At 44.4% G+C, this 22,458-nt stretch overlaps 1 protein-coding gene across 3 annotated transcripts in view; it reads right to left on the bottom strand.

Moving 5' to 3' along the window:
* Positions 1–22,458, bottom strand: part of Ide (insulin degrading enzyme) — a 96,598-nt gene that overhangs the window by 66,613 nt on the left and 7,527 nt on the right. For 2 of the 3 annotated variants that reach the window (XM_070021192.1, XM_070021191.1), the window contains exon 1: positions 15,322–15,470. The exons of the other annotated variant lie outside the window; for it this stretch is intronic. In XM_070021192.1, the coding sequence (XP_069877293.1) occupies positions 15,322–15,419 (98 nt within the window). In that variant the 5' untranslated portion in view covers positions 15,420–15,470. Of the gene's footprint in view, positions 1–15,321; positions 15,471–22,458 lie in introns of those variants that run through there. 3 annotated transcript variants of the gene reach the window in all.

Consider the following 22,458-nt stretch of genomic DNA (forward strand, 5'->3'; position numbering starts at 1 on the left):
CCATCACCATCATTGACCCACAACTCCCTCGATTGTTCTACCCTGCTAGTCTAACTTAGGAGCAGCCGAAGGGTTACAAATCGTTAAAATATAGTGGAATGGTGATGACAACAACTATGACAATGATGATGATAGTGAAGATGATGCTCTAAAACTTGCATCTAATCCAGAATCGTTGAGAAGATACAATATAGCTCACTGTAGCAGTAAAACAGTCTTAGTTTATTAGAGGTTTAAAAAATCATGATAGCCAGGCAGTGGTAGCTCAAGCCTGTAATACTGGCTACTCAGGAGGCTGAGATCTGAGGATCCTAGTCCAAAGCCAGACCAGGCAGAAAAGTCTGTGAGACTCTTATGTCCAATTAACTATCAAAAAGCTGGAAATGGTGCTATGCCTCAAAGTAGAATACTATTCTCTGGAGCACAAAAGCACAGGGACAGCAACTAGGCCCTGAGTTCAAGACCCAGGACCACCACCAACCCCCAATAAAAAAAAAAAATCATATAAGGATAGCCACCTCAACTTATAAGTTATATTGTGCTTCTTTTCAAGGATTAGATTTCACTTGTCTACACTTCAATTTTCTCATACAATTAAAAAACACACACACAAAAACAATTTAAATGGTAAAATAGAGAGAGTAGGATGCAGGTAGACAGAAAGCACAAGATTGAGAGCTCCTAGCCCAGTAAGAACCATTTATAAATGCCCAGAGGCTAACCAGTGATGGCTTTAACTTATTTGGACACTGAAACTGTGTCTGATCAATATTCCTGGTGTGACTGAGAAAGAAGAGGTATGTGCATTCTGGAAGTCACACGCAAAAATAAGTGAAAGTACTTTTAAACCTTTGTAGTCAGGATTAAGAAGAACTAGCTAAATTTTATATTGTAACAATGCTCCCAGTTAAATATCCTAACAAAAGAAACAGTAAAACAGGCAAAAGAAACAGTAAAAACATTTTCAAACAAGACCCATTCCCAGTCATATTCATTCAGTAGGTGGTCTGGCTTTACCTGGAGCCTACACAGCCTACACTTCCTACACAGATTTGGTCCTTACCTCCTGGTGAACTGATGGCAAGGGCTGGGAACTCCTCTAATGAGGAACTTACCTGTCTGTGCACTTATATATGCACACTCAAGAGATCACATGACTGCCTCCGTTTCTCAATAGCATAAGGCTTCAAGACTAAAGCCTGTAATCCTAGCTACTCAGGAGAGCTGAGGATGGTGGTTCAAAGCCAGCCTGGGCGGGAAAGTCCGTGAGTCTCTTATCTCCAATAAACCACTCGAAAACTGGGAAGTGGTACTGTGGCTCAAGCAGTAGAGCGTTTGCCTTGAGCTGAAGAGAGCAGGGACAATGCCCAGGCCCAGAGTTCAAGCCCCACAACCGACCAAAAAACAAAAAAAAAAGACTTCAAGACTAATCTTATTTGTTGCAAATGTTCTCCAATAAGCAAACATTCTGACATTTTAGATGACAAGTGCTAACTCAAATGCATTCTCAGATATTTATTCGATATTTTTAACTTGTCAAAGTCAAAATTTTACAAGCAATAGTTTCTTTCAATTTTTAGAGATGTTATCATACATTGGAAACTTCCTAAAATACAGAACTGTCAGTTTTCAGCATAATGATAACTGAAGAGATGTTTAGTTATTACAATTAAACATTTGATACTGTCCAGAATTTGAGACAATGGCTATTCTCACAGGAAATAAAAGCTGGAAGAGTCATTTTATGCTATGCAGTCCTTTGAAGTTCAAGGGCTAGAGTCAGATTCTACACTGTAACAAAATCTCTAGGTGGGCTCATCTCAATTTACCTATAAGAAACAAGCTCAGGGGTTGGGGATTTACCTCAGTAGAAGAGTGCTTGCCTGGCCAGTGCAAGGCCCTGAGTTCAGTCCTCAGCTCTGGAGGAAAAAAAAAAAAAAAGCTATAAAAGAAACAAGCTCAGGGATGGGAAGGTGGCTCAGTGGTAGAGCGCTTGCCTTGCATGCATGAGGCCTTGGGTTCAATTCCTCAGCACCACATAAGCAGAAAAAGCCAGACGTGGCACTCTGACTCAAGTGGTAGGCGCCATGACCGGCCAAAAAAACAACAACAAAACAACAACAACAACAAAAAAAAAAGAAACAAGCTCAGAGCTGGACACTGGTCGGTGGTTCACACCTGTAATTCTAGCTACTCAGGAGGCGGAGATTTGAGAATTGTGGTCTAAAGCCAGCTCAGGCAAAATAGTCTGTGGGACTCTTCAATTAACCACAAGAAAACCAGAAGTGGCACTGTGGCTTAAGTGGTAGAGCATTAGCCTTGAGCAAAAGAGCTCAGGGGCAACACCAAGACCCTGAGTTCAAGCCCCATAACTGGAAAAAAAAAAAAAAAAAAAAACTTAGGTCATTTGTCCCAAACCATTCCATTACAACTAAAACTCTTATGCTCATTCTCACCCCCCTCCATAGCCACACAAAAAACTGAAGTAGCACTAATATACAAAGATGAGTGTCCTAGAGCCCTAACCCTAAAGGAACCAGACGAGTAAAAAGAACTTATCATGTAAGCTAGCAATAAAGCTGTCCAGTGGGCACTAAGGGTTTAATGAAAGGGGTGAGTAGAAGCATACCAAATACAAGACAAGGGACAAAGTAGAAAGGAATGCCTGAACAAGGCCTGCTAATGAGAAGAAAAAAAAAAAGGCATGAGGAATACAATGGAAAACAGAGGAGCTTGGTATCAGCGGAACAACCACCAGAATCTCTACTGATAACTCAAGCACTGGGCTTGGGGCTATAGCTCAGAGGCAGAGCTCATGCTGTGCATGTGTGAGCCTCCATCCCTAGCACCACATGCGCTCACACATACACATTCACAGACTAAGATATATAGAGGCTTAAATGTCAAATTGACAACAAATTCCCAAATAAAAGGTCATTTCCAAATTCCCATGCAAATGGCCTTTTATTCAAATGACCTTTTATAATCCTTTGTTTCACAGCCTATTTAATAACAGATTGGGAAATTCTACTTTGACTTTTAATCCCTACCCACTCCCCCCATCAAATGCACTCTACAAATTTAAAGACAGACAATTTAGAAATAATAATCAAGGAGCTGGGAAGGTGGCTCAGTGGTAGAGTGCTTGCCTTGCAAGCATGAGGCCCTGGGTTCGATTCCTCAGCACCACACAAGCAGAAAAAGCTGGAAGTGGTGCTGTGGCTCAAGTGATAGAACACTAACCTTGAGCTGAAGAGCTCAGGGACAGCACCCAAGCCCAGAGTTCAGGCCCACAACCAACAACAACAACAACAACAACAATAACAACAAAAGAAATGATAACCTATAAACTAGATCAGGTAAGTGATGATGCCAACAGTCAAATTTACATATCAAAACATTCTTCTCAGCCCCAGTACATTTGGCTCATACCTGTAACCAAAGGTGCTCGGAAGGCTGAGGTCTGAGATCAGTTTACATCCAGCCTGGATAGAAAAGTCCTGAGATTCTTATCTCCAATTAACCAGCAATATAGCTGAACTCAAAATGGCTCAAGTAACATAGCTCCAGTCATAAGTGAAAAAAGCTGAGCAAAAGTGTGAGGTTCTGAGTTCAAGCTCTAGTACTGGCACTGTAAAATGTACAATCAGAAACATAACAAAGTTATTGATTACTAAAAATGGGGCCAAATATTAAAAGTAGAACCCCTCTGTAGAGAGAAACTCCATGTCCAATGGCCACTAGTCAGCCTAAGCCTTTTCCATCGTTGCTAAAAAGCAAAATAATATCTCTCCACTCAAGTTTACCAAGCTGGCAGCTTTGCAGTTTACCACAAACTTTGCTGAAGACCATTGACAACCTTGAGGTTTATCACCAGCTATAATGAGTGGCTGTATTAGTCAAGAGCTTATAGTAAAAATCATTTCTTTTTTTTTAATTTAATTTAATTTTATTTGTGAACATACTGTATAGAGGAGTTACAATTACGTAGGCAGGATAATGCATACATTTCTTACCAAGCATTGAAGAGTAAAAATCATTTCTGTAAAATAGACTACCCATACCCAAGGACATGTTCTGACTTTTGTAATCAAGTATGCTTAGTATGGATAGTATTGGTCATGCTGACCAGCTCAAGACTATGTCTTGCTTCTACTTCTGCAACTCGAGGCTATGTTTTGCTTCTGTAAATCTGCTTGCTTGCCTTGACAAACCCCCACCCCCACGAGTGGTTTTTCCTTTAAAAGACCCTCATGGGAAAAAGACCTCATTGCATCCCACTACTCAAATAGTGGGGTATAGTCACCGTGTGACTATTAAAAAGACTCCCAGGCCTGTTTAACTAAGTTGGTGGCCTTATTTTCAGATTTGGGATATTTCAGCACAAAATATTATTTTATTATTATTTTTCATCTTATTTTATTTTAAAAAGGAGCTTATGGGCTTGGAACATGGCTTAGTGGTGGAATGTTTCCTTAGCTGCATGAAGCCCTGGGTTTGATTACACATAAACAGAAAAAGCTAGAAGTGGCTCTGTGGTTCAAATGATGAGTGCTAGCCTTGAGCAAAAGAAGCTTGGGGACAGTGCCCAGGCCCAGCACTGGCAAAAAACAAAACAATACAAAACAAAGTTTATTTTAAAAGGAAAGAAAACAACAACAAAAATACCCAAAACTTTAAATGAATTAGGGTGATTGCATTTTCAATGAATCCTATAGCAGTATCACTTTAAATATCAGTCCTTGGCACATATGTTTTAGTTCTCCTGCATGCTTATCAATAGCTGTAAATTCCCAAAACGACAGGGTTAGAAAGGAATACTTCCTGGAGATTTTATAAAGATTTAAGCAAATGAACCAAGTTTCTACTTTATATCTTTATCATCTATAGTCAGAGAAGGTTTCTTACAGGTGTGATTTGAGGACAAGGTCTTTCACAAGTGACCTCTGCAAAGTCTCAGGCTGTCAGAAACTGAGAGAATGTCAGCACACAAAACTAATCCTAAAAATCACTCCGGTTTTTTTAACCACGTCTTACGCACTATAAATTGTTAAGTGGTGGCTCTCAGCAGCTGCAAGGGTCATCCTCCTCAACCCAAAGAAGAACAAAGGCCCAGTGATTAAGTGACTCGCCCAACTGCAGTCAGGCACAGTTGATTTGTGGTAAAGCTGGAAGGACAGAGAAAGAGGAAGCGTGGGAAGGGGAGGAGCAGAGGTGGTGCTTAAGGCTTTCTACTTCAGCTCCTGGTTACCACCCTCCCACCCTCCCGACCCCATTCTCCTTGCTCACAACACCACACAACAAAAAGACAAAAATCAAAGTGAGTCTAAACAAATGCTCCAAGAGAATCTTTCAGTTCTTTCCTCTTTCTTCCCCATATAAAACAAGCATAGGTGGTAGAAGATCTGTAAAAATCCATCTGTCAAAAACATCCTTGAGCGGAAACTTTATCTCACTATATATACTGTACATCATAAAGAGAAGTGTATGGTAGGAATCAATGTACAAGCCAGACACAGATGGCTCATGCCTATAATCCTAGCTACTCAGAAGGTTGAGATCTGAGGATCCAAGATTGAAGCTAGCCCAGGCATAGTTCTTGAGTGTACATAAAGTACCTGAATATGTCAAATTATGCTTTCAGGTCTGGAGGGTCATTTCCTTTGGGGAAAGGGGGGCAGCAGTGATTAGAGGGGAGAAGGAGGAGGAGGGTTTGTTCTATGGTCATATGCTAATTATATAGATATGTTCAGTTTGTGAAAACAAGTCATGTTGCTTTTTCCCATGTGTTGAAATAACCCCCCCTTCTCTCTCTCTTTGCCCTCACCATTGCATATGAAGTGTTTAAGTACCTTTTGTTTATTGGTCTTCTCTTTGCTACCACCTCCTCCATTTCCCCAATGAAAGCCATGTCAGATTAATCACTGGGTTGACCTCTTCATCTTTTTATTTTTAATGGAAGGTATACTGCAGTTGTAAAGCAATAAGATTTTAAATGAATACTATGGAACTTTGCTTTTGGCTAAAGAATAGTGAGTTGGACTGTCATCAAAATCATAGAAGGTTTTAGTTAAAAATGATTGCTTCTTTCTCTGCCTGAACTTAAAAAAAAATCAGTTGTCATCTAATATGAGTTTATATAAATCTATATACATACATGTGAGAATCTTAAAAAAAAAATCACGATTCTAAACTTCCACCAATGAAGCAGGTAGGATATAAAGATGAATTCTGAATCGTTACTAAAATTCTTCATGCTGGGCTGTGAAGGTGGCTCAGTGGTAGAGTGCTTGCCTTGCATGCCTAAGGCCCTGAGTTCGATTCCTCAGCACCACATAAGCAAAAAGAAAAAAGCCGGAAGTGGCGCTGTGGTTCAAGTGGTAGAGTGCTAGCCTTGAGCTGAAGAGCTGAGGGACAGCGCCCAGGCCCAGAGTTCAGGCCCCACGACTGGACCCAAAAAAGAATAAAATAAAATAAAATAAAATTCTTCATGTTTTTTACCTTAGGTCATGGGAGGGAATGGGTTACCTGGTCTTGTTTGTGAGTGTGGGTTTTCTTTTTTATTTCATCACTTGTTATCTCAAAAAGACTTGGAGTCAGTGATCCTTTTATCCAGCTATGTCTTTAAGGAACTTAAAAAGAAAAAACAGGGGCTGCCAAAAATAAAATCACTTGATTTCATGTTTCATTCTTTTTAATGGTTCATATTTTTAAAATATATATGTATCCCGTTTTTTGGATAAAATTTTACCAAGAATCAAAAAGACACCTTAGAATTTAAATGACAAGATAAATCTACATATTACTGTGGATTTCTTCTCAAACTGACAATGTTTAGAGAAATAAAGTTCCAGTTAATGTGAAGCTCAAAAAAAAAAAAAAGAAGTCATGCTAGATTACTAGTTTCTCAATAAGTTATAGAAGACAGTTTTTGAAATAACATAAAACAGTAAAATAAAAAGGGATGATAAAAGAATTATTGATATTATAAATACTCATCACCAAAAGTTATCAAGAGAGGGGCTGGGAAGGTGGCTCAGTGGTAAAGCGCTTGCCTTGCATGCTGGAGGCCCTGGGTTCAATTCCTCAGCACCCATAAGCAAAAAAAAAAGCCGAAAGTGGTGCTGTGGCTCAAGTGGTAAAGCGCTAGCCTTGAGCTGAAGAGCTGAGGGACAGTGCCCAGGCTCAGAGTTCAGGCCCAAGACTGGACCCAAAATAAAACAAAACAAAAACAAAAGTTATCAAGAGAAATATTTTTACTTGAAGTAGGAAGTAGCTTCTAATCTGAGAAGGCTGATATAATTGCCTAATTAGAGTGATAATTACCTAAACCTTCTTGGGTGTGTCGTGAGACAATTATTTTGGCTTATGTTATCTTGGCCATAATAGAGGAAGCAAGTAAAAACAGTATGATTCAACATGCCAGTACTGAGGCTTGAACTCAGGCCCAGGGGAGCTCCATTGCTTGAGTTACAGCTTCACTTCCAGCTTTTTAGTGATTAACTGGACATAAGAGTCTCATGGACTCTACTGTCTGGGCTGGCTTCAACCTCTGATCCTCAGATCTCAGCCTCCTGAGTAGCTAGGATTACAGGCATGAGACTTCAACACCTGGCCTTATATACTCAATATTTTAATTCAAGTTTTTATTCACAATGATTTGAAAACTTTTAGCAATTACTTACTTTAGACCCCACTGAAGATTTTAAAATGAAACTTGACAGTCTCAGAAACCAACTAAAAGTAGCAAGCACTAAATACAATAAAAATAGAAGTAAAATTCTTAAATTTTGGGTAAATTCTCTCCTTAACAATAATCAACATTTATGTCAAACAATCCAGATCTGAATTAGACAGATCTGGAAGTAGAGGTATGACTCAAGTGGTAGAGCACCAGTCTTGGAGCAGAGAAACATAAGGAAGAGTGCAAAACTGAGTTCAAGCCCTAGTACTGGTACACATGTACACATACACATGAGAAAAAAATCTTAACGGAATTATTTCAAAACAAAAAGACTATACCATACATAGTTATTATTTCTTGAACCTCAGATTTAATATTCCCACATGGCTATCTTCATTTTAGATGCTCCATGAACACAGAACGGCAAAGACAGCTTAAAGACTGCTGTCATGGTTCCAAAGGATAACTCAGACCACAGTCTTCTAACAAATAATCTCAAAAGAACTTTCTAAGGAAAGCAAATCATTACTACTCATTTCCACTTGAAGGCTCATTTGTTTTCTGTCAGAACCAGAGGGTATATAATCTGGAAACCTTAGATAATGCTGGGTTAGTGTGATGCTTCAAGCCTACCGAGAGGTACTGACTACTTTGAGTTTAGTAGTTACATTTCACCTTTAACAAATGATCTCTTTGCTCCTCAGATCCAGACTAATGGACTCTTGGTCAAACTAGATAGTCTCAAGTTTTGGGGTTTTGTTGTTGTTGTTGTTGTTTTTTGTTTCTGTCAGTCATGGGGCTTGAGCTCTAGGCCTTGGACACAGTCCCTGAGCTCTTCACCTCAAGGTGAGTGCTTTACCACTGAAGCCACAGCACTACTTCTGGCTATTCTGTTTATGTGGTACTGAGGAATTGAACCCAGGGCTTCATGCATGCTAGGCAAGCATTCTACCACTAAGCCACATTCTCAGCCCTAAACCATTTCAGTTTGTAATTCAGGAATCAGATAAAATGTTCCCTGGGTCTATTATACTGATGGGGGGAGGGCAGGGAGGGGTCCCTAAAGTTGCATCCAATTTGGGCAGCCTTCACAGGGCTTCTATAAAATATGCTTAAGCTTCTTCAAAGCATATAGTGCCTGGTACACAATACATCCACCATCAACATCACCATCACCATCACCATCATCATCATCATCATCATGGTCCTATGGAGTCCTATGGAGTAAGATAAAAATAGGCCACCTCAATAACCTCCATGTCATTAACACATACTCATGCAAATTCCAGTTGTACATTGTCATATCCAGAGGTGAAAAACACTTATTGGGTGGATTGGTAATAATATGGTACTTTGTAAGACTATGAGGAAAACAGGTCATTAATTATCCCTTCATAATTGCTATTGGTAAGGCAATGTTTACAATCAGTAGTTCTCAACAGGTGACAATTTTACTCCCTCCTCGGGGACATGTGGCAATTTCAGCAGGCACTTGTGTGTGTGTGTGTGTGGTGTGTGTGCGTGTGTGTGTGTGTGTGTATGCACACACATGCGCACACTTGCCCGTGCTAGGATTTGAACTCAGGGCCAAGGTCCTGTGCCTAAGCTTTCTCTCTCAAAAGCTATCATTCTACCGCTTGAACCATTGCCCCACTTCCAGCTTTTTGGGTGGTTAACTGAAGGTAAGAGTCTCATGGACTTCCCACCTAGGCTGGCTTACAATCCTGATACTCAGATCTCAGCCTCCTGAGTAGTTAGGATTGCAGGCATAAGCTACTGATGCCCATCTCCAGGCATTCTTATTTTATTTGTTTCATTTTTACTTATTTGTCTTGCCAGTCCTGGGGCTTGAACTCAGGGCCTGGGCACTGAGCTTCAGCTCTTCAGCTCAAGGTTAGTGCTCTACCACTTGAGCCACAGCTCCAGTTCTGGTTTTCTGGTGGTTAATTGGGGATAAGGGTCTCACGGACTTTCCTGCCCAGGCTGGCTTTGAACCACAATCCTCAGATCTCAGCCTCCTGAGTAGCTAGGATTACAGGCTTGAGCCAGTGGCAGCATTTTTAAATAGTACAAAATGAAGGTTGATCTGGACATGTAGTGAGCAGAGAAAGGCCACAGATCCTGACAAGGATTCTATAATGTACACAACAGCCCTAAACAAAGAATTATCTGGCCCAAGTAATGTCAATAATACTGAGGATGAAAGGCCCCAGCAAAAAGCAAAAAACAAAAAAATAAAGTCTGGCCAGTTGCCTGTGGCTCATGCCTGTAATCCTAACTACTCAGGAGGCTGAGATCTGAGGACTGCTATTGAAAGCCAGCCCAGGCAGAAAAGTCCGTGAGATTCTTATCTCCAATTCACCACCAGAAGTGGCCCTATGGCTCAAGTGGTAGAGTGTTAGCTTTGATCTGAAGAGCTGAGGGACAAAGGTCAAGCCCGGGACCTCCAAAAAATAAAATAAAATAAAAAACAAAGTCTGTGGAATACAGAATTGCAAAGTACAGGACAGAAGTGGAGTGAGAGGAATGATGGAAGCCGTGACTGATCAAGATGCATTATTACACACAATAAGCACATTAAATTGAAACTCCTATTGAAGCTAATAATAAAAAGAGGGTGGAGCCAGATGCCAGTGGCTTATACTTGTAATCTTTGTTACTCAGGAGGCTGAGATCTGAAGATTGCGGTTCAAAGCCAACCCTGGCAGACAAGACTGTGAGACTCTTATCTTCAATTAACCACAAAAAGCCAGAAGTGAACTTGTGACTCAAGTGCTAGAAGTGGTGGAGCACTGGCCTTGAGCACAAAAGCTCAGGGAGGGGACTCAGGCCCTAGAGTTCAAGCCACAGTACAAACAAAAGAAAGAAGTGGGGGAAAAACGCAAAGTAGCAGCACCTGCAAAGCAAGGTGACAGATATCTAGGTGTCCCAAGTGGTTGCCAGAGATTGCTCCACTACTTCTAGGTCCCCCAAATTTTCAGACAACTCCATATAGTCCCATACAGATCTTTATTTCATTGGTGCTCTACCACTTAGGTGAACAGAGGTCTACTTTTTAAATGAACTGATATTATACATCTTTCTTGGGAGGTTAGACTAGGTTAGAGGTGGTAGCAGACACTTGCAACCCTAGCTGATGTAGAAGGATCACGAGTTCAAGACCAGCCGGGCGCCGGTGGCTCACGCCTGTAATCCTAGCTACTCAGGAGGCTGAGATCTGAGGATCGCAGTTCAAAGTCAGCCCAGACAGGAAAGTCTGTGAAATTCTTATCTCCAATAAACCACCAGAAAACCAGAAGTGGCGCTGTAGCTCAAGTGGTAGAGTGCTAGCCTTGAGCTGAAGAGCTGAGGGACAGCGCTCAGGCCCAGAGTTCAAACCTCATGACCGACAAAAAAAAAAAAAAAAAAAATTTCAAGACCAGACTGGGTTAACAGTGAGACCCTACCTCAGAAAAAGAGGGTCAAGGGAGATATAAATATTAGACTAAAAGATGGATGCACCAATAATGGCAGAAGTGCTATAGTGTAACAGGTTATTCCAGGCTCTCATGCAAGACAAACACTGGTTAAACATCAGTAAACACACTATCATGACCTCTATGGACAACTTTGTTGAAACATTCTTCCTACTAAGTATAACAGGTTGATTAACTTCTTGAAAATTTGAATATGTGGGAGTAATTGATCCAGATTACCAAATGAAATAAATAGCTTACTGACATGATTGGGCAAAAAAGGATACCTCCCCCACAAATCTGAATATGTGGTACCTTTTTTTTTTTTTTTTTTGGTCAATCGTGGGGCTTGAACTCTGGGCCTGGGCGCTGTCCCTCAGCTCTTCAGCTCAAGGCGAGCGCTCTACCACTTGAGCTACAGCGCCACTTCCGGTTTTCTGGTGGTTTATTGGAGATAGGAGTCTCACGGTCTCTCCTGCCCGGGCTGGCTTTGAACCACGATCCTCAGATCTCAGCCTCCTGAGTAGCTAGGATTACAGGCGTGAGCCACCAGCGCCCGGCTATGTGGTACCTTTTAATGTTAGTACTCTCTATTCTAAAAGTATGCCCTGGATAGGCACTGGTGGCTCACACCTATAATCCTAGTTGCTCAGAAAGCTGAGACCTAAGGATTGCAGTTCAAAGCCAGTCAGGGCAATAAAGTCCATGAGTCTCTTATCGCCAATTAACCACCAGAAAACCAGAAATGGAGCTGTGGCTCAAAGAATTAACTTTGAGCAAAAGAGCTTAGGGACAGTGCCCAGGCCCAGAGTTCAAGCCACATGATCAACAAATACAAAACAAAAAACTAGGGACTGGGAAGGTGGCTCAGTGGTAGAGTGCTTGCCTTGCATGCATGAGACCTGGGTTCGATTCCTCAGTACCACATAGGCAAAAAGAAAAAAGCCAGAAGTGACGCTGTGGCTCAAGTGGTAGAGCGCTAGCCTTGAGCTGAAGACCTGAGGGACAGCGCCCAGACCCAGAGTTCAGGCCCCACGACCGGACCCCTCCCCCCCCCAAAAAAACACTATGCCCTGATCCCTTTAATTGAACCTGAATATTCCATAATATCCTGTCACTCATTTTTATGATTTTCAGCTTTCTAGATAGTTGATCTCATTCATCATGCTTTGAATCTTAGTAATTCCCTTCTCTCTAAGAATCTTGACTCTATTTGGCCAACTTATGCCCGGGACTTCATCAATTTAAGTGAACAGCAGTGGGGAAAACCACAAAGTAAACCTAATTACAGTGGAACACAGAAAACCACTTAGTAATATAAAACTTTAAATAGATACTTCCTTTAAAACTCCAAACTCTGGGGCTGGTGGAGTGGTTCAAGTGACAGAGTACTACCTGCCCAGCAAGCACAAGGTCCTGAGTTCAAACCCCAGTAAAATACACACACACACACACACACACACACACACACACACACACACACACACACACACACACACACACACACACACACACACACACACACACACACACACACACACACACACACACAGAGAGCTAGGGACAAAAGAGAGCTAAACCAGGGCTGGGAAGGTGGCTCAGTGGTAGAGTGCTTGCCTTGAGCTGAAGAGCTGAGGGACAGTGCCCAGGCCCAGAGTTCAGGCCCCACAACTGGACCCCCCCCCCAAAAAAAGAGAGAAAGCTAAACCTAGCCTATCGGGGATGAATTGAAAATAAAGCAAGGTGAAGCATTCTGATGAGAGGACAGTAAGCATCTTGCTGGTACTCACCATACCCACTTATCTTGCAGCTCCCAGTGAAGGGGAAAACTAGTCCCAATGATTTCTCATTTGCATTAGCCCCTCTTAGTAGAACAGCTACCTTCATAGTCCAAACAGCAAACACTGTCTTAATAGGTAAATTTCTCTGCTTGAGATCTCTCTTACATCCTGAACACAGCCATCTGGTTTACTTAAAATACTAATTTCAGGGCTGGGAAGGTGGCTCAATGGTAGAGCGCTTGCCTTGCATGCTCGAGGCCCTGGGTTCGATTCCTCAGCACCACATAAGCAAAAAGAAAAAAGCCGGAAGTGGTGCTGTGGCTCAAGTGGTAGTGCGCTAGCCTTGAGCTGAAGAGCTGAGGGACAGCGCCCAGTCCCAGAATTCAGGCCCCACGACCGGAAAAAAAAAAAAAAAAAACTAATTTCATTAGATCACCCCAGCCCATCCCTCTACACCCCCCTCTCTTTCCATACACTCACACACATATTTGAGATAGGCTCTTGCTATTTATCCAGATGTCCTTGAGCTTGAGATCTTGCTGTCTCAGTCTTCCAAGTGCTGGAATTACAGGTGTGTACCACTATGCCCAGTCACTGCAACTCTAAACATTTTTTTTCTTTTGTACCTAGGTTGGGCTTGAACTTGAGATCCTGCTGTCTGCCTCAGCCACCTGAGTGCTAGGACTTACAGATGTGCACCACCATGCCCAGTCACCCCAGTTAAAAACTTTTAATGAATTTTAATATTCAATTATTTAACTGGGAAAAAGATCCCAACTAAAATTTAAGTCCCAGGCTAGCATTATCTACTACTATGATACAGGACTTGATACCTGTCCTCCTTGAGTTCCTAAAAGAAATTCTCTAAAGCTTCAACTAAATCAATCTGTTACTCTCCTCCCAACACACACTACCTGCACATCAGGGCTGGACTACACTCATACTTGCTCAAATACTACCACTTCCCGCATTCTTTCAATAATCTCTCTCTGCCTCCCAAGTGCTTCTGCAATGCCATCCGGTCAATTTTCTGATCCTGGTAAAACTCATTCTCCCCCCCCTTTTTTTTGTCGGTCATGGGGTTTGAACTCTGGGCCTGAGCACTGGCCCTCAGCTCTTCATCTCAAGGCCAGCGCTCTACCACTTGAGCCACAGCACCACTTCCGGCTTTTTCTGCTTATGTGGTGCTGAGGAATCGAACCCAGGGCCTTATGCATGCAAGGCAAACAACTACTGAGCCACCTTCCCAGCCCTGGTCAAACTCATTCTTTTCTTTTTTTCTTTTGCTGGTGCTGGGGCTCGAACTCAGGGTCTGCACCCTGTCCCTGAACTCCTTTTGCTCAAGGCTAGCACTCTACCACTGGAGCCACAGCGCTACTTCCAGCTTTTTCTCTGATTAATTGAAGATGAAAGTCTCATGGACTTTCCTGCTCGGGCTGGCTTCCATCAGTCTCCTCAGCCTCCTGAGTAGCTAGGATTATAGGCGTGACAACAGGCGCCTGGCTGAAACTCATTGTTTCCAATGGGCTCCAAGCAAGTCCGAAGTCCCTTGGAAGACTGATCACAGAGATAACACAATCTATCACAGCGCACTGAAATTTAATAGGTGCTAAATATTTATCAATTTAAACCAGAAGAGGTTCAAATAATTTACCTAAGCAAGGCTAGATCATGCCAACCGTGTTTAGCTTTCGCCCCAGGACTGCAAACTTCTGGTGTCGACACAGAGCAGAGATGTAGTGGAGAAAGCATGCAAAAGCAAGCAAGCAAACAAAACAAAACCCCCAAACCTATGTCCTAAACCTGCTTTTGCCGGAGGGGGAGCCACACAATCTGTCTGGGCCTCGGGTGGTTTGGGGGCGAAGCAAGGGGAGGATCTCCTGGGTACCCTCCGACTTCCAAATGTCCCGCGACGGGAAACCTAACACCGTCCTCGCTACCGCGGCGGCAGCAAACTTTCACAGTTCCCAACGCGGGCATTTCCCGGGTCCTGGGAAGTCAGGTCCTGCGGGGCGCGGGATGGGGGGCCGTCTCCCCGGACCCTGGGGATGCCTTGACCCATCGGGGGGTCCGGGGCCCGCTTCCGCCTCCAGGGCCCCTTCCTGGGCCGGGCTGAGCGCTCCCATCCCGCGCCCCTGCACTTGTGGCACACGGCCCGCGTCCCCGGGTCACCGTCCGCGTCCGCCCTGGCCGCCGGGCCGGGCCCTCGCTCCGGGCCGCGCCGCCCGCCCTCCCGCCCTTCTGGGGTGTCCGTGCGGACACCCGCGCCCCAGGCCGACGGGCACTGGCAGCGTGAGGGGCGGCGGCGGCGGCTCTAAGTGCTGAATCACCACTTTGCAAGCCGAGAGCCAAACCACCGGGACCTACGGGCCCCGAGTGCCCGGGGGCTCGGTCCGCTTACCCGCAGAGACACTCCGGAGGCGGCAGGCGGGCGCCGAAGACCGAGCGGAAGGTGCTGGACAGAGCGGGGTGCAGCAGCCACGCCAGCCGGTACCGCATACCCAGCGCAGCCGCTGGGACCACGGCGAACGCTTCCACCTGGCGCAGGGAGCCGGCCCTGCTCACTGCGCATGCCCAGTCCGCCGCGCCAGGGTGCAGTGACTCCGCTCCGGGTTTTAGCTGGAGCCGGACGGGGCGGGGACAACCGCAGCCTGGGCCTTGGCGGACTGGCAGGTGGGACTGGGCAGTGGCCCAGGCGCTGGGGCTGCCCGGCCTCTGGCCTTGGCCAACCACGAAGTGTCTCACTTGGGTTGGATCTGGCGCACTCGTAGGGACTGTGATTTGTGTATCTGGCCAGGATGGGTGGGGCGTTTCTGAATAGGGTGACGGCTCCTGGGCCACGTTTCCCGGGGCAGCACTGGGGCCCTGCAGGTGCTGGAACAGAGTCCTCCCGGGGCTGCGGCTTCAGAAAACGAATCCGCGGAGGGGGTGGGGGGAAGGGAGAGGGGGGTGTCCTGGCGGGCCTGGGGTGTGGTGGGATTCAGATCGCTGAAGATCCACGGTCCACGGGCACAAGGGCAAGTGGAGAACGCAGGGGTAAGCTTCCATCCTGGAGAAGCCAACCGCAGGTCCTTGAAGAGGAGATAAGGACGGGCCTAGGCCCTCAGGGCTTTGGTGAACCTTCCAGTCCCCAATAGACTACTCCGTCCTGATACTCCACTTCTACTAGGGTCCGTCCATTTCAGTACGGTGTAAGACGTGACTTTTCCCCTGGCGGCTTCACGTGGCTTTGCATCCACAAATAACCTAGTAGTTGTTATGGATCAGACTTTCCATCACGTTTTACTAAGGATGGAGGGAGGACATTGTCTTTAAGGAGCAGTGAGTGGGGGGTAGGGATGGTGATCCCCATTTCAGGTACTCTTAGGTGTTTGACAAGGTCGATCAAAGCCTGCAGCCCAATGCTGGGTTGTGAATCCTATTATTGCTGCATATAGGAATTCAGTCAGAGGGTCCCTAAACCAAATTTGTGTTTTATCAGATACCCAAGGATATTTTTTTTACAGTAATGCACTTCCATGTGACTAAAAAGGCCAACCCTTGGATGCAAACAAGTAAAAATTAACCACAAGCTTCCTAGTGGTAACTACAGGTTTATAGTATATAGTTTTAGGAACCTTCGTGTTACTAGTTGTTCCTCTGCAGACAGGCCATCATCTTAGAATGGTTGGCTCCTTTGGGAATGCTACTGGATAGACTCTTGAGTACATTGGTGATTACTTAAGGGAATTTGTAAATGGGCCAAAAGTGGATACAGTTTCATAGATCCTGCAATATGAGGTACCTCTAAGAAATAGAATACAGACTTTGACTAAAAAAATTAGTGGTTAACCAGGCATTTGTGACTCACAATTGTAATCATATCTACTCAGGAGGCTGAGATCTGAGGATTGTGGTTTGAAACCAACCCAGGCAGAAAAATCCATGAGACTCTTATCTCCATTTAACACAAAAAGCGAGAAATGGAGCTGTGGCTCAAGTGGTAGAGTGCTAGCCTTGACCACAAAAGCTCAGGATGTACCCAAGCTCATGGTGTGCCCAAGGCCAGAGTTCAAGCCCCAGGGCCAGCCAAATATATATATATATATATATATTAATATTTAAAGAGAAAATAAAGGGGCTGGGAAGGTGGCTTAGTGGTAGAGCGCTTGCCTGGCATGCCTGAGTCCCTGGGTTCGATTCCTCAGCACCACATAAGCAAAAAGAAAAAAAAAAGCCGCAAGTGGCGCTGTGGCTCAAGTGGTAGAGTGCTAGCCTTGAGCTGAATAGCTGAGGGACAGTGCCCCACGACCGGACCCCCCCCAAAAATAAAATAAAATAAAGAGAAAATAAATCATAACAAATAGCTCAAGACTTGGAGATTCAGGACTCTTCTGAGATCTCCTTAGGCTATTAGAAATGCTTCAGGGCTGGCAAGGTAGCTCAGTGGTAGAGCACTTGCCTTGCATGCATGAGGCCCTGGGTTCAATTCCTCAGCACCACATAAGCAGGAAAAAAAAGCCGGAAGTGGCCCGCGCTGTGGCTCAAGTGGTAGAGTGCTCAGCCTTGAGCTGAAGAGCTGAAGGACAGCACCCAGGCCCAGAGTTCAGTCCCCACGACTGGAAACCCCCACACACCAAAATAAATAGAAATGCTTCTGGAGGGCTGGAAATATGGCTTAGTGGTAGAGTGCTTGCCTATCATGCATGATGCCCTGGGTTCATTTCCTCAGTACCACATACACAGAACAAGCCAGAAGGGGTGCTGTGATTCAAGTGGTAGTGTTAGCCTTGAGCAAAAGTAGCTCAGGGATAGTGCGCAGGCCCTAAATTCAAGCCCTAAGATGGGGGGAGGGAAGCTTCTCCATGTGTGAGGATGTGGTTGAGTAGTAGACCTTATCTAGTACACAGGTTTGATTCCCAGCAGAACAACCAACTTCCTCTTACTACTCCTAGTGTGGGGCCAGTACAAGAGAGGGACTCTGAAGTTTCATTAGCTTCATGATAACTCTACCCCTGGTGGGAATGGATATACTGGATATGAATATTAATATTGTCTCAATAAAAAGGATATGAGCCAGATGCAGGTGGCTCATGCCTATAATCCTAGCCACTCAGGAGACCTGAAGATCCTGGTTTGAAGCTGTCTTGGGCAAAAAATTCCCTGAGATTCTTATCTCCAATTGACCACCAAAAAAAAACAAGAGGATCTGTGGTTCAAGTGGTAGAGTACTTGCTTGTTTTTGTTGTTGTTGGTCTTGGAGGCTGAACTCTGGGCCTGGGCACTGTCCCTCAGCTCTTCAGCTCAAGGCTAGTGCCCTACCACTTGAGCCACAGCTCCACTTCTGGCTTTTTTCTGCTTATGTGATGCTGAGGAATTGAACCCAAGACTTCATGCATGCAAGGCAAGCACTCTACCACCGAGCCAACTTCCCAGCCCAGAGCACCTGCTTTGAGTGAAAAGTGAAGGGACAGTGTGCAGGCTCTTAGTTAAAACCCCAGTACTAATGCACACACAGTACTGTGCACACACACACACACACACACACACACACATACACACACACACACAAGTCTTCCAAATGTCTGATCCTAGGCTGCTAGGATCAGAATGCAACTTTTTTTTTCTTTTTCTTTTTCTTTTCCGGTCCTGGGGCTTGAACTCAGGGCCTGGGCACTGTCTCTGAGCTTCTTTTGCTCAAGGCTAGTGCTCTGCCACGTGAGCCACGTGAGCCACTGCTCTGCCACAGTGTCACTTCCAGTTCTTTCTGAGTAGTTCATTGGAGTCTCATAAGATTTTCCTGCCTGGCTGTCTTTGAACTGTGATCCTCAGATTTCAGCCTCCTAAATTGGTAGGATTACAGGTATAAGCCACCAGTGCCCAGCTCAGAATGCAACTTTTTAGAGGCCAACACTCAACCCCACACATTTCTAGTCTCTATTCTTACCCTCCACTAACTTCAGTTCTTACAGCCAATTAATGATAACAATGTTTTCTTACCAGTACTCTAGCAATTTTCAAGCACCTCTAAAATGCCATTGCTCTCACAAACTCAACATTCCTTTCCTCACTTGCTCAACAGGAAGTGGTCTGAGGTGCCAGAGTTTACCATTCTCTAAAGAGGATGACCTAATTTATGTTTGTTGGTATGTATGTTGAGATAGGGGCTCTTTGTGTACCTCTGGCTAGCTTCCACCTACTATATCCTCCAGAATGGATTATAGGAATAGTCCACCACACCCAGCTAAGACCTGATTTCTCTAACAAATAAATTGCAGTATAAAGAAGAGTTGAGGGGCTGGGAAGGTGGCTCAGTGGTAGAGTGCTTGCCTTTCATGCATGAGGCCCTGGGTTCAATTCCTCAGCACCACATAAGAAAAAGAAAAAAGCCGGGCGCTGGTGGCTCACGCCTGTAATCCTAGCTACTCAGGAGGCTGAGATCTGAGGATTGCAGTTCAAAGCCAGCCCGGGCAAGAGAGACCATGAGACTCCTATCTCCAATAAACCACCAGAAAACCGGAAGTGGCGCTGTAGCTCAAGTGGTAGAGCGCTCACCTTGAGCTGAAGAGCTGAGGGACAGCGCCCAGGCCCAGAGTTCAAGTCTCACGACCGACAAAAAAAAAAAAAGAAAAAAGAAAAAGAAAAAAGCCGGAAGTGGCGCTGTGGCTCAAGAGGTAGATTGCTAGCTTTGAGCTGAAGAGCTGAGGGACAGCGCCCAGGCCCAGAGTTCAGGCCCCATGACCAGACCAAAATAAATAAATAAATAAACTAAAAAAAACAATTGAGGGCTGGGAAGATGGCTCAGTGTAGAATGCTTGCCTTACATGCATGAGGCCCTGGGTTCCATTCCTCAGCACCACATAAGCAAAATGGAAAAAGCCAGAAGTGGCATTGTGGCTCAAGTGGTAGAATGCTAGCCTTGAGCTGAAGAGCTGAGGGACAGCATCCAGGCCCAGAGTTCAGCCCCACAACCGGACCCCCCAAAAAAAACAAAAACAAACAAACAAAAAAAAACAGTTGAGCTGAGGTTTGAAGCCAGCCTAAGCAGGAAAATCTGTGAGACTCTTTGTTATTTTTTTTGGTACGGTTGTGGGGCCTGAGCGCTGTCCCTCAGCTCTTCAGCTCAAGGCTAGCGCTCTACCACTTGAGCCACAGCGCCACTTCTGGCTTTTTTCTTTTTGCTTCTGTGGTGCTGAGGAATCGAACCCAGGGCCTCATGCATGCAAGGCAAGCGCTCTACCACTGAGCCACCTTCCCAGCCTCTCTGTGAGACTCTTATCTCCAATAAACTCCCAAAAAATACAGAAGTAGAGCTGTGGATCAAGTGGTAGAGCATGGAACAAAAGAAGCTCAGAGACAGCACGCAAGCCCTGGGTGCTGTCAAGCTCCAGGACAAACACAAACAAAACAAAACAAAACAAAAAGGCAAAAGAGAAGCATGTGGATTAATAAGGACTCAGAGCTGAGAACCTGTAGCTCGCCTGTAACCCTAGCTACTCAGGAGGCTGAGATATGAGAATCTCGGTTTAAAACCAACCCCAGCAAGAATGTCCATGAGAACATGGAAGTGATGCTGTGGCTCAAGTGGTAGAGCATTCAACTTGACCTGAAAAAAATAAAATAAATAAAAAGGACTCAGAATTGACAAGCTATGATAAGATTATTCTAAGATTGTATTTGAAAATGGAAAAGGCAAAGAAGATTGAGGTTTTTTGTTTTGTTTTTTTCTGGTCCTGGAATTTGAACTCAGGGCCAGGGCGTTGTCCATGAGCTGCTTTTGCTCAAGGCTAGTGCTCTACAACTTGAGCCACAGCACCACTCTGGCATTTTCTGTTTATGCGGTGCTGAGGAATTGAACCCAGGGCCTCATCTGTTCGAGGCAAGCACTCTACCACTGAACCATATTCCCAGTCCCCTTTTTTGTTTTGTTTTTTAAATAGAGGATCTCACAATATGGCTCTACTACCTCAACCTTCCAAGTGCTGGTGATCCAGGCATGAACTATTATGCCTAGTTGCAAGGCAATCTTGAAGAAGAATCTGAAATACTCATACTATGGAATATGTAATACTGTGGAATAGTAAGAATTGTTAAGGTGTGAAATTGAGAGTATGATATTAGTATGAAGGAAAAAAACTCATGTAGACACCTTAGTAATATCTACTAAAACTATGCTGTAACATATCTATGAATATGCCATTCTGCAATTCTACTTCTAGCAACAAAAAAGTGAACATATGTACATGAAAATACATGCATTGGAATGTTCATAGCAACAAAATCAGTAATAGTACCAAGTTGGAAACAATCTAAATGCCTACTAACAATAAAATACAGAAATCATGGAATATGCAAGGAATTCTGCACAGTAATGAAAATCAAAAAAAATATTCTCAACAATATGCACTTCATGGAGAGTAAAACCAGTCAGTCAGCCAGGTGCTGGTGGCCTGTAATCCTCGCTATTCAGAAGGCTGAGATCTGAGGATTGTGGTTCGAAGCCAGCCTGGGCAGAAAACTCCCTGTGAGACTGTTATCTACAATTCACCAATTCACATTTTAATCTGTGGCTTAAAATGGTAGAGTGCTGGGCTGGGAAGGTGGCTCAGTGGTAGAGCGCTTGCCTTGCATGCCTGAGGCCCTGGGTTTGATTCCTCAGCACCACATAGGCAAAAAGAAAAAAGCCGGAAGTGGCGCTGTGGCTCAAGTGGTAGAGCACTAGCCTTGAGCTGAAGAGCTGAGGGACAGCGCCCAGGCCCAGAGTTCAGGCCCCACGACCAGACCCCCCCCCAAAAAAAAAAAAAGGTAGAGTGCTACCCTTGAGCAAAAGAGCTCAGGGATAGTACCTAGGCCCTAAGTTCAAGCCCCATCACCAACAAAAAAAACAAAACAAAAAACCCTGTAAGTTGTGAGTCTTGAACTCAGGGCCTTGATGCTGTCCCTGAGTTTTTTGCCCAGGCTGGCTTCAAACCAGGATCCTCAGATCTCAGACTCCTGAGTAGCTAGGATTACAGCATGAGCCACTAGTGCCTCACATATCACACTATTTATTTATGTAAGCTTTTTGTTTTGAACTTGAATTCAGGGTCTGGACACTGTCCCTGAGCTTTTTTGCTTAAGGCTAGGGTTCTCCTTTGAGCCATAGCACAACTTCTGATTTTCTGGTGGTTAAGTGGAAATAAGAGTCTTACAGACTTTTCTGCCCAGGCTGAGGCTGGCTTTGAACAACAATCTTCAGATCTCAGCCTCCTGAGTAGCTAAGATTACATCCAGGAGTCACTGGCACCTGGCATTTATATGAAGTTGAAAATAAGGCAAAACAATCTGAGTGTTAGAAGTTAATAGTTACCTGAGTTAGGGTAGTAATGGAAAGGGAGAAAGTGGAGATAAAGGAGCATTGGTGTATGTTTTATATAGATGGGTGCCATTTTTAAAAAATTGAGCTGGAGGAGCTGGGAAGGTGGCTTAGTGGTAGAATGTTTGCCTTGCATGCATGAGGCCCTGGGTTCAATTCCTCAGCACCACATAAGCAGAAAAATCTGGAAGTGGCACTGTGGCT

This window comes from Dipodomys merriami, unplaced genomic scaffold, assembly GCF_024711535.1.
Source record: "Dipodomys merriami isolate MVZ:Mamm:240054 unplaced genomic scaffold, mDipMer1.0.p SCAF_14, whole genome shotgun sequence".
Taxonomy (NCBI): domain Eukaryota; kingdom Metazoa; phylum Chordata; class Mammalia; order Rodentia; family Heteromyidae; genus Dipodomys; species Dipodomys merriami.